At 42.6% G+C, this 12,661-nt stretch overlaps 1 protein-coding gene across 16 annotated transcripts in view; it reads left to right on the forward strand.

Annotated features, from left to right (window-relative positions):
- Nucleotides 1–12,661, forward strand: part of MAGI1 (membrane associated guanylate kinase, WW and PDZ domain containing 1) — a 638,926-nt gene that overhangs the window by 587,230 nt on the left and 39,035 nt on the right. For all 16 annotated transcript variants that reach the window (XM_058726255.1, XM_058726257.1, XM_058726258.1 and 13 more), the window contains one exon: nucleotides 6,902–6,933. In XM_058726255.1, coding sequence (XP_058582238.1) covers nucleotides 6,902–6,933 — 32 coding nt within the window. The remainder of the gene's footprint in view (nucleotides 1–6,901; nucleotides 6,934–12,661) is intronic.

Below are 12,661 nucleotides of genomic sequence, written 5' to 3' on the forward strand. Positions count from 1 at the left end.
GCTCCACGCTGTCAGCGCAGAGCCCAGTGTGGCTTGATATCACAAACCATGAGATCGTGACCTGAGCCGAAATCAAGAGTCAGATGCTTAACTGACTGAGCCACCCAGGTGCCCCTGGTTTATGTGTTTTGTATTAAGCAAACCAACCAAACAAAAAAACTAGTTGGTCGAGATGTTGCAGATGGCTCCCTAAACATGGGTTACTAGCCATTAACGTTAGTTATTTAAAGTCTGCGATTTGCTGCGAAGTAATGATCAATTCTGCCTCGCTGAGGAAATCACAGATTTTCTCACTCTTTCCTTCCTGCACGCCTCCATCTTGGTACTTCATGCAACTCTGAGTGTTTTGATCCGTCCTCATACTGCCTTCCCCCCCAGTAAAAGCATTACCCTACCAGGTTCTTTGTTCTTTCATGTAGCAGCAATTTTGCTGATAAATATTAGTGCTCTGCAAAGTCCTTTAATGCAGTTTCTCTCCTGAAAAAATTTTTCCATGTGCCCTTTAGCTCTTCCCGAGAAAGAAGAAGAAACATGCACTGAAACTTTTCTCTTTCTGCTTGATCCTTTCTTCTCATTATCCTTTCTATTTGCAGATAAAGTATTTTATATACACTGTCCTTATTAGAGGCACAAACTTAGCAGAAGTCATCCTCACTCCAGGAGTTGCATCTAACACCATAGACATGTGCTTGGACAAGGTGACTTAACCTGGGGTTCAAAGAACCCAGTAGAATTGGCTTATCAAGGTTATCAAGGTTACAGTAGAATTGGCTTATCAAGCCAATAGATAGGCTTATCAAGGTCAAGATTTCAGAGACTACTGGAAATGATAAGCAAAATTATTTGCTTCTATGCAGCTTTGCTTCAGAGAGGCTCTAACAGCTTTTTTATCCTATTTTCAGTCAAGGCCATGGCCCAGTAATTTGTAACACAGCCACTTGAGTAGAAATGGTAGTCCTTGAGCCAATAGAGAGCTAGAAGAAACTCCAGGTAATTTTTAACCTAGCGGTGCACTAAAGTGAATAAACACATATCATTGTCCAAACTCACTGAAAAACGCTTCTCTGTTTATACTTGTCGTTGTGTGTAAAATCTGGAAAACTTGGGAAAGACTCAAAGCAATATGAATAACTTACTAATTCTAGAATTCAGAAAGAGTATTTTAATACATGTTCTTGTAGTCTTTGGATGTGTGATGTGTGTGTGATACGTGCATATACCTATTTTTACAATGAGTTTATATTCTGTGTACAGTTTTATCCTGCTTTTAACATCTTGTATCATTACTACTTTTCCACATCACTAAATGTTCTTCACTGGACCCATTTTTAATGGATTCATAATCTTGTTGATAAAACAATGTGTTTGCTCAGTCCCCTGTTCTTAGGAGTCATTTCCAATTTTTATCTTCTTTAAATAATACTGTGTTGAACATCCTTTTAGATACATGTAAATCTTTGTGAGCCTCTCTGATTATTTCCTTAATGCACACTCTTAATGATGAGTTTATTGGGGGTAAAGTCCGCTATAATTTTCAAGTTTGGCATTTAGGAATACATGTTGATGTCTTTTAATTTTTTTTAATGTTTTCTTTATTTTTGAGAGAGAGAGAGAGAGAGAGAGTAAGCAGGTGACGGGCAGAGAGAGAGGGAGACTAAAAATCCGAAGCAGGCTCCAGGTTCTGAGTTGTCAGCACAAAGCCCAACGCGGGGCTCAAACTCACAAACTGTGAGACCGTAACCTGAAGTTGGATGCTTAACCAACTAAGCCACCCAGGTACCCCAATTGATGTGTTTTAGAATAAAAAAGATAGTGGGGTCTGAGATGAAAATGTGCTCAGGAGTAGTCTATTCTGTTTTTGGAATATAAGAGTAACCCAGACCAAATTCTCACAGTCATCTTTTCCGTGGCTTTCAGTGGTCTCCATGAACTAACCACCTGATTGCCTCAATCAATCAATCAGTCTCTCTCCCGCTCTCTTTCTCTCTCTCTTTTTCACTTTATGTAACAGTCCCCCTGCTCCTTGAACATTGCATTCGTTACCTGATTCAACACCAGTGCTGTTTTCAGTCACCCATTTTGCGATGCAAAACTTTAAAGAGTCCCCTGTGTTCTAGGACATGTTCTAGCACATTAGTATGTGCTAGAATGCAAAGGAGGAAACCAAAATGTTTCCATTAAAATGCTCACATCTAGAGACCAAGTACACACTGGATTGACTATCACAATAAAAACAATGTAAATTAATGGCATAGTACATTTTTATCACTTGTAGATCCCCTTTGCTTATGACAGTGACTTTCCAATTCACACTTTCAAAGCCTTTTGCATGATTTTTTCTTTGTTCTTTCAGTCGGTGAGGTTGGTTGACATTGTCACTTCCTTTAGCCTGGAGGAAGTTAGGTCCAAGAAAGTCTGATTTCTTTGCCACAATTCAGGCTTGATCATCTCGGTGCCGAAAGGGCAGTGAATGACTAATGTTTGGCTTCCCGTGGAAGAGTAGCTGAGCTATCGACATCTTCCCTATGTCCATTTAGTCCACAGGATAAACACAAGTCTTAATCTCAACAGGGTGCCTAAAGAAACTGTGTACGTATATATTAATTTGGGGGAAAGTAAGCAGTTCTTGAAGGCTCTAGAGGTGAATGATGGCTCTTGAGATTGAAGAGTGCAGTAAAATGTTCTGAAATTTGGTATATTCATCTTACTTAAAAAGGCAGTATAGGCTTTTGTTTATTGTGGTATTCATCTGCGTGTACGTGTGTGTTCATAAATAAGTAAAGCTTTGCTTGTAGAAGATCCTAAAATAGGTAATAAAACCGTGAGCCAAAGAACACACAGTTTTGGCATGTAACCTTCTAGTCTTTGTTTCCAAATGCATATGTATTCTGTTATGTTTTCACTTTTTGCTATCAATTTTTGCATACAACCATTATAAAATTTCACCAAGAATAACATTTGCCATTTAGTTGTATGCGAACGTGTTCAGTAGCGTGGCTTTATGGTCTTGGTATTTAAAAGGAAAGCGTTCTCTTCATGTTATTTGGTCAGATTCCAGTCACTAACAGAGGATTTGCCATTTGGTTTCTCCAAAAGGACATTTCCTTTTTCATAGGGAACTTTGGAAATTCAGGTCCCACTTTTCTCACTTGTATAAATCACACTTAGACTCACACTTTGAATGTACGCTTCCCTGTAAAAGTTTTCTGGGACCCCTTTGAAATAGCATTTGCCACCTTCCTGGCTCTAAGAGCAGAGGGTGCCATTGGTAGACTCTTCCTTCTGCCTCTTCTCAAAATCTCCCTTCCCTTCCCTGAAGGGAGCAAGTGAGCCCATTAAGACAGGTGCTGTTTCTTCCCATTCCTCACATGTAGTAGGTGACACGATTGCCCCTGGGAACACAAAGTGCGATTTGTCCTGGGAAAACCACCGTTGGGCTGTGAAGCGTGGGATCATGCTGCTTTCTGTCGCCCATCCAGTGTGGGATGGCCTGCACTCAGCTCTCACTTGATAAGAACCACATCGTGTGCTTTCTAGGTCTTGGAAAATTCTGCCAAAGGGTGACCTTTTTTGAGTATTTTCTGATGAGGTCTCCCAGCTGTTTTCAAACCATCTGAGTAGTTTTGGCTAAAATATATTATAAATTGTAATCAGGAGCTTTGTTCCCGCATTCATATTCATTAGATTTTAAGATTTAATGACTATGTGGACTTAAAGCAAATCCATGGTTTCTTTTTTAAAAAGCACTCAAGTGAGTCTCTCGATTTTTGACTTTCTGAATACTAATTTAAGGCCAACTTTGGCTCCTGTAAAAGGTGTAGCTTTTGAAAAACAAGGTAGCAAAGAGGAACAAATTCCTCTCTAAATTAATAGTTTTTCTTCTTTGTTGTAAAATACAACTTGTAGGGTCAGTTGAGCTGGGATATTTTGGGATGTTGCACGGAGGGCTTCCTCAGAGGAAACAGGACTATAACTATTACCCCAGTTTGCTTCAGACTGGTTGGTTTTGTCCACTTAATGGAAGGGCCATTAATTAATTAATGTTCATGTTTAAAGAAATATTTTATTGCCTCGGCAAAATTATGAATATGGTAATCTTGATGAAGGTTCTTGATGAAGAATTCTAGATGAAGGCTAGGTTGGCCTCGCCTAGCCCCTCCGATCCCAGCCCCTCCTTGCCCGCCAGAAATACCCCAGTGATGAGTCTTGTGTGGACAGTTGTGGAATGCGGACACCGTGCCTTTGTTTGGGTATATTTGACACCGGCCTCCTCCTGTACCCGCCGTTCTGCAGCATGCTGCTTGCATTCAGCATCGTGTTTTGGAGCCCATCCATGCTACTCAGAGAAAAAGCTCACTGCTTTTAACCTCTGCAGACTGCCTTATAGGTGCGCTGTTCCACAGTTTCTTTAGAACCTCCGGTCCTTTCCAGGTTTCTTTTATGCCACCCCTGCTGCAGTGAGCATCCTTGTATACACCTGCACTTTGAGCGTGTGTTTCTGTATGATAGGGAAGGAAAAGTACCCTTTATTTTATACACGAACTCTTCAGAGACCAGGAATTTAAGATGGTCGGTTTTATAAATAATTAGCAGAGTACGGATCAAAGCCACTTTCCCTGACTCCCCCTACCTCGTTGGAGATTCTTGACACATTTTTATAGAGAGTCACCGGGATCTTGTGTGAAGACAAGTCTGGTGAAAGCTAACTACAGTGAAATGTTGCATCTTGCAGTTAACGAAGAAGGTCAGTCGGAATTAGGGAAAAAAATCTGAGTGCAAAGATGCAATATTATATACTTTTGAAGTGTGTGCAATGACCAACACTAATATAACTGAATAAAATTCCTTAAGGGAATCACATTAATGAACAAATAAAAGAACTTCGTAATTTTTTAAAGAATAGTGACCCAACCAGATTGCCCAGCACAGTTATTCTCATCCACAGGTAAATTAGTTCCCCTGCAATATTTTTTAGACTTTAACAGGTTAGGCAGATGACCTTTCCTAGGGGGAGGAAGATAACCATAAGCACGTCCTTCCTGAACAGTGTAAATTCTCAAAGGCCGGTGAAGGGGTTGACATTTGAGAGGCCTCCTCTACGCCAGGTGTGAGGCTTTAAAATGTTTTGTCTATTTAAGTATCATCATCCTGTGAAGTGAACCTTACTATCTCCATTTCGTAAACTGAGACGCTGAAGCATGGACAGCTCTAAAGCCAACTTCACGAAGGTCTGCCTGTGCGATCTCGCTGGACCTGAAGGAGTCCTCCTCTTTCCACCATCTCCCAGTCTCCTTAAATGTGGTCCTCAGACCGCCTGCATCGGAATCTCCTGGAAGATTTGTTTACACTGCAGATTCCCCGGCCCTTGGGGGTGGGGCCCAGGGTTCTGCATTTGTAAAAGTCTGTACGTTCTCCTTATATACTTGGAAGTCTGAGAGCCACTCGGCCGGGCCGTGATGACCTCGTTTTGGTGATGACGTGATGAGCCTTGCCAGAAGTGTCCCCAATGCCTTTGGGGACAAGTAATCCATGAGAAGCCATGCCTCACTTGCAGTGGGCACATGAGCAGTGCTCCTCTGCTGGCTTCCTCCTACTCATCCACTTCTGTTGCCTCGTGTTACTTGTGCTGAACTTAGCACAGCTCATGGTTTGACAAGTCACTTCCCAAAGCATTGAAATCATCACACTACACGGGGATCATTTTCTAAAAAAGGTTGAAGTTTCCAGTGCAAAATCATCAGATCAGAAGTCTTATCTTTTGTGCCCAGTACAGATGGAATCTGTCTGCATTTTGCATTCTAACCCTTGCTCAAACCAAAAATAAAAAATAGATAAAAAATGAGAGGACAGCTTGCAGAAATGATTACCTTTGAAACACCGTTCTATGCTTTTATTTTTCATTCTAGCCCTCCTTTGCTTCACTCTCCTGTTGGCAGGTTTCCCATATGTCTGCCCCTAATCGCTGCTGACTTTTCTAGAAGTGTGCAGCAATCACCAGCCTCTTCCAGCTCTCACCCTTCCGTGAAAGACGGGGTTCTGGAAGAGCCAGCTAGGATCAGTGAATACCTTTTTCTCTTCTGCCTTTTTTCTTTATCCATTATCATCTTCTCTCAGCTCCATGAAATTTTCTCATTCACTCCCCCAACAATCTGCTTTCCTCTTGAGGGTCTGGCCCCAGCTAGTGTCCTTTCCAACAAGCTAAATAGGGGTGTGCTTGGTTGACTGACATGCATGGAGAGGTGTGCCCATGGTCTGGAGGGGGTCCTACAGCAAGTTAAATTTGTGTTCTCTGCTGGCAAAAGAACATCCCTCTTTGTTTTGGTGTTCAGCTCATCCAAATAAAGAAGGCATTTCCTCTCCTGAAAGGCGGTGGGGGACGGGGGAGGGAGGGAGAAAAGGAAAGAAACGACCCAAAAAAAAAAGAAAGAAAGAAAGAAAAATTTAATTTTAACCATGTACTCCTCTGCAACTAAATATATACCCCTTCCTCTGTCCTGATTGGTCCGCTTCAATTGACAAGTGGATGGTGGGGAAAGGAAATATCCTGGACTTAATTGTAAGTTAAGTCTCTCTTAATCCAGAAGAGCATTTGAGATTCTGTCCAAGTGTTCAATTTCCCAGGCCGCTGAGGTCTGTGAATTTCTTTTCCCAGCCTCCAGGCTGCTGCAGTACAAGCCAGCATAGCTAATGCAGATAGATCTCCTGCCTCTCGCTCTCCTCCTCCCTCTGCTTTGATTCGATATGAACAGCCTGGTAACTCCGATGCTGGGGAGAAATCTGACATAACTCTGCAGATGGCTAGGTTGCCATGAAACACCTGGGGATTGTTCTTTAAGGAAAAGGTAACATTTATATGCTAATGATTTTTTCCCCTCTTCCCTCCTTGTTGCATTTTTTCCAGGGTTGCCAGTTCCCAAGAAGAGCCCAAAGTCGGTAAGGACTTGTCAGTTACTTGATTCTTGTTTGCCGGGGGGTGGGGGCTGGTGGTGGGAAGGGACGCCGTCTGGTTTGACTTCACGTAATGTGTTTTAGAGTAGATGGGGGAGACGGTAGCTCCGGCTCATTTGATTAAGTTCTGAGGGTCTGTTTGGTATAGAAGGTGTTTGGGTTTGTCTTTAACTGTCTAGTGATTTGTGGGCAGGCTGCAGGAGCCAGGTTAAAGAATGCATGTTTGGAATCTTCTCTATAAATGCATCACTACTCGCATTCAAATGGATGACTTTCGTAGGTGTTTTCACTTGATACAAATGCTATTGTTTCCTTTGGGAGGGGGGTGGGGGAGAGCTCCACCTGCTTTCTGGGTAAGGTTGCTCTTAACTGGTGTTTCCATCCGTTCACATGGGCAGATTCTCTCCTTGAGCTTTCTTATGCATTGGCTGATGAATTATTTACAAAATTAAAAAGCCTGCAGGTTTGAAGAATTGCTTTGCCCTGTATATATATATCCACGCTCACATGCAACCCTGTTCGCTGCCCCAGCATTGAGAATAAGACATTTCCTTGCTGTCGAAATGTCCTTTGTTGTTTTGCTAGCTTTAGCAGCATTATGCTGCAGGTATAGGATTCTTTAAAAAAAAAAAAAAATCAATGTTTTGCTGTCCTTTCTAATCTGGTTTCCCTGAAGATGCATTACCTAGTTGACATGTTAGCTAATAGCTCAGAGGCTATGGTGTTGTGCTTGGTGGTGTCAGCTTCTGTTCCCAGGGCACTGACAACAAATTAAAATGCTACTTAAAAACTCAAAATCTGGACCTAGGATGCCTATGAAATTGATCCAGGAGAAGGAAGCTTCCCGATTCATTAACATTTGGGTAAAGAGGGGTACTTCCATGTGGCTTAGAGTATTCGGGGGAGGGAAGATTTACGGCTTTCTGCCATCCGGGAAAGGAGAGCCTTTAAAACTTTGCAGCGTACGGGGCTGCAGTGGAATTCTTTCCACCTGTCTCCAAGCCTGGCAGCGAGAGGCAGAAGTTTATTAAGGAGATGAGCAAAGAAGCTTCTTGCATTCTTAAGCTCCACTCCTAAGTTGTCCGAAGAGAAAAGCCTGCAATAATTGATGTGCTTCCAGTGGCACGGTGCTGTGGTGTCTACAACATGTGACTTCGGGCTGCCTCCCTTGTCAGTCTGTGTTAATGTTGAAGCTGAAAAGCGCTGGTAGGTGTGCACATCGGAACCACAGAGATGCCAATGCTCAGGAGCGCGCGTGCGCATGTGTGTGTGTGTGCACGTGCATGCACATGGCACATGTGTGTCCTGATCCCCAGGTCATAGTCAGAAACCTATTCAGCCTTCAGAAAAATAGAAGTAAATCCGAAAGATGTGTCTCATGAGCTTGAGTTAGCCATCCTTTTTTCTCCCCCACCCGCAAGCGTTTTCCATGATGCACGGAATTAATTTGCACCCCCCACATGGAATGGAGTCTTCACGAGGAGCATACTGGGGGGAGATATAGCAGGTCTGCCCAGGGAGCATGACATCAAGGAGTAAGGTGTTCTTTTTGGTTTTGCATCCCATTTAAACTTACTTTGCAAAAGGATGTTGTGGATTTCATTTGCATCGTTTCTTCCCCAAAGTGTTTTGGAATTCACTGCCAAACTCAAAGGATATCAAACAGGTATTGAGCCTGTTTTCACCAAGTCAGTTAAGAGAATTCCCTATGACAGTTTATTTTTGTAGAAGCCGTGTCATTAGCAAGCAGCAAGCCAATTACTCCGGCTGCATTCCTAGGAAAAAAAGCGTTCTTAACTGCTTTGCCCACAGTCTGCTGGCTCTTAATTACCACAAGCTAAGAGCCTGGTGTGTTGCCGGGTTAGAAAAGAACAAGCCCCCGGCCTGGGGCTTGTCCTTACCTGATTTCTGTGCCAGGACAGGGATGATGGTTTTCACAGCATTGCTGGCACACTCTGGCAGCTGCTGTACAAAATTTGGGAACAATCAGCCAAGGTCTGCCATTGCCAGTAGAGCATTGCTAACATCTGTGATCCGTGGGAGCTCTGTACAGGTGGGTTGAGAGCTGTTTCCCTTCCCCAGTTAGAATTTTGATGATGTCCTGCCAGAGAGACAGATGATGATGGGATTTTTCTGGTGGGGTCGAAGGGAGTCCATGGGGAAGCTGGATGTCATGGTTCCAGAAAGCCAGGCACATAATAGCAGACAGGGTCAGTTGTGCAAGATAAGTAATGAATGCACGCGGATTGTGCCAGGTTATAACATGCTGTAGCTCTGTGAATATACGGTCTTAACCCGGGACCATGTTTTTTCTCTGTTCTAGAGTCTTCTGACATTGTTGGCTCGCTCATGTGACTGACAGCTTCCTTTTGCCCTCATACCTTTTTTTTTTTTTAATGTTTTCAATAATTAATTAGTTGGGTTTTTATTAGAACAAAAGGACTTTTTGATCTTGTTTTCCCTCCTGGGCAGTGTCTCTAGCTTACTCTTAATAAGCAGTTTCACCTACTAGATTTAGTTTAAATGTTAAGCTTATGGGTTCTGTACACTGGGAACAATGGCAGTGCCTTAATAAATTGTTATTCATTTAATACCTGGATGTTAATACCATAACATCAGGAATTTTTTTGCCACATGGCAGAGAAAAAAATAAGACATATTTGCTGTCAGGTTTTAGACCTCACGGGAGAACTGATTCTGAGACCCAATTTAATCATCCTGACTGGAAACCTACTTAACTGAGACTCTTGTTCTGAATCATGCTCAAGGATTTTGTAAGAATTTAAAACTCTAGAGGTGCCTCGCTGGCTCAGTCGGTACGTAGAGCTCATGACTCTTGATCTCGGCATCGTGAGTTCGAGCCCCACATTGGGTGTACAGATTACTAAAAAAATAAATAGGTAAACTTAAAAAAATTAATTTAAAACTCTAAATACCACATCAATCCCTGAATTTTAAGTCAGTATTCACTTTTGTTTTCTCACTAGTTCGTTTCCCAGCTGTGACTTCCCTTTCTCCCTTCCTTCATCTGTCCATCTGTCCGTGTAACCCATCCATGCATCTGTCCATGCGTTTATCTGTTATGCGCTCATCCCCCAACTATCCGTCCATCTATCCATTTATTTAGCAATTAGTATCAAAGATTCATTGTCACAAATCACCAAAAATTGTATGCATTTGTTACCTCAGCCTGTGTTTATTGAGGTTCTTCTGTATGCCAGACCCAGTGCCAGCATACAACAGGATCTAAACCAGAAAACACTCCTGCCCTCAGGCAACTAGGGAGAGAGAAACAATAGTCACATAAACAGGCAGATCTGCATGAATCCTCCTCATGGGGCATAAAGGCAGAAACCTTCCTAAGTTAAAAAAAAAAAACAGAAAGAGGGGCGCCTGGGTGGCTCAGTCGGTTAAGCGGCCGACTTCAACTCAGGTCATGATCTCGCGGTCCGTGAGGGCTGTGAGTTCGAGCCCCGTGTCGGGCTCTGTGCTGACAGCTCAGAGCCTGGAGCCTGTTTCAGATTCTGTGTCTCCCTCTCTCTGACCCTCCCCTGTTCATGCTCTGTCTCTCTCTGTCTCAAAAATAAATAAATGTTAAAAAAAAGAATTAAAAAAAAAGGCAGAAAGATAATCTAGAACCAAGTACACACATAATGAAAATCAGCTCTTAATTGCAACCTCCTAAGTTAAATAGTCCTTACAAAGCCCCAGCAAGGACCCAGGGCTGAGATGCTGTGATTGAGCTGTGGAATTTTTCTGAGTTCCCCAGCAGCCTGAGCAATACGGGAAGCCTTATTTACGTAGCTGTTATTGTCAGATCAAAGAAAGCATACCATATTCATAAAGAAGACAAAACTTCCCTAGTTACTAAAAAACTTCTCATCAAGTTTCCATACAGGGAACACAAAATGTCAGAGAGACCAAGGAAGTCTGTTCAACAAACTGCAGCAAAGGCAGCAAGCTGAAAGGAAGCAGTAGTGACAGGTTTCTGGTCCATTGTCCTCGGCTCCTTTCCCTTGGAAGAGACCCTAGGGATACTGCTGATGACCAGTTGTTAAGAGATGTGAGAGAGAGAGAGAGATCTCTCAGGTAATATACCCAGTGAGTGACCCCAGCCAGAATCACCCAGTTTTATGTATCCTGCCTGGTTTTCAAACTCTCCTGGTTGTCTTAACTCCCCAGAGCCACAAAGCAGTGAGAAGTAGAAGGAAGAAGGATTAGGGTTGCTCATGTAAGTCTCCTTGTCCCTCACCTTCTCTCAGCGACGCACTCCCTCGACCCCTCGGAGCCTAGAAGATAGACTTTGCTTTTGTATCTTTCAAACATTCCGTGTGAACCAAAATTCATTTTCATATCCGATCGATACTTTCCTTTTCTTCTCCATTAACTCCTCTCATCTGCCTTCTTGGAAGAGATTATTTGACTTAGACTCGTAAACGATAAAAGAAAGAGACAAAGAGAAAGACCATCCTCTCTCTGCTTTGGCTTGTATTTGAGTCTCTGATTTTTGCACAACCTTTAACGACATTGGCCTAATATCTCATCAGCACTTGGAGTTTTTCCTGTTGTCCATGTAAATCACTGCAGTGGCCTTCAGTCTTGGCAGATAAGTGAACTGTAAATAATTTTGCTTTAAAATGGATCGATTTGTCATCTTTAAGCCACATGAATTCTTTTCATCATTTAAGCTCCTAAGTGCTGTCTGTATTCATTTACTCTTCTGAGCAAATATTTTCAGCTCACTTTATAAGCACCTTCGTTTTGAAATCATTTTGTGAAATACTGATGAGTTGATTTTTTTTTCCTATTTCCATTTATAAAAACCATTGCATCTTCCCGATTGCCCTGGCCTGTCAATAGTTAGGAAATTATTTGTTCTAGGGAGGTTGGTACAATTTTATTTTAAAAGGCCTTATGACACAAGTGTGTGTGGGTAGGGTGTGGCCAAGGACTTTTGTGGAGCTTTGAAAATTGAGCCCATTTCTTTCTTCCTAGTCAACTGATAGGAGATTTAAAGATAAAAATCTTCCTTCCCAAATAATCAGAGCAGTGACAAGAGCTGGCTTTGGAAATACCCATCCCAGTATGTGGTACATCTTTCCAACTAGTTGCTCAAGCTGGAGACCTGGGAGGTGAATATCCGTGGTTCCAAGATGTCCTCCCCTCCTTTTCCTCTTCCCTGCCCTCCATTCAGCAACGCCTATTGAATCTGGCACCAAAATGTCTTTGACTTCACTTTTTCCCCCTCCCCTTCATTACTGCTATTCTGTGGTGTAAACCACCTTGGATCTCTCACATAGAATACACGATAGCCTCTCCTCTCTGCTTTTACTCCTGTCCACACCAACCTAGTCACCCCCTCAGTAGCCAGACCAAACTCTCTATAAGTCATTTGGGTCCTGGCACATCCCTGCTTTAAATTCCTGATTAGATTTCTTCTCCTCTGAACTAAGAATGAAACCCAAACTCTTTAAACCACCCCTCAGAGTCCTTGCAGTATCTGGTCTCCAAGCATATCTGAGGCCATCCCACTCCCTTGCTGTATCCCACTACGTTCTCTCTCTTCTTCAGACAGCCCAAGCTCGTTTTTGCTTTGAAGACTTAGCACATACTGTTCCCATTAATGGGCTGTTTTTCCAGAAGTCTCTCCCTACCACCTACCCACAGGACATTGCAGTATGTTGGTATCAAACTGTTAGGTTTACGTGATTAA

The sequence above is a fragment of the Neofelis nebulosa genome, chromosome 4 (assembly GCF_028018385.1).
Source record: "Neofelis nebulosa isolate mNeoNeb1 chromosome 4, mNeoNeb1.pri, whole genome shotgun sequence".
NCBI lineage: Eukaryota > Metazoa > Chordata > Mammalia > Carnivora > Felidae > Neofelis > Neofelis nebulosa.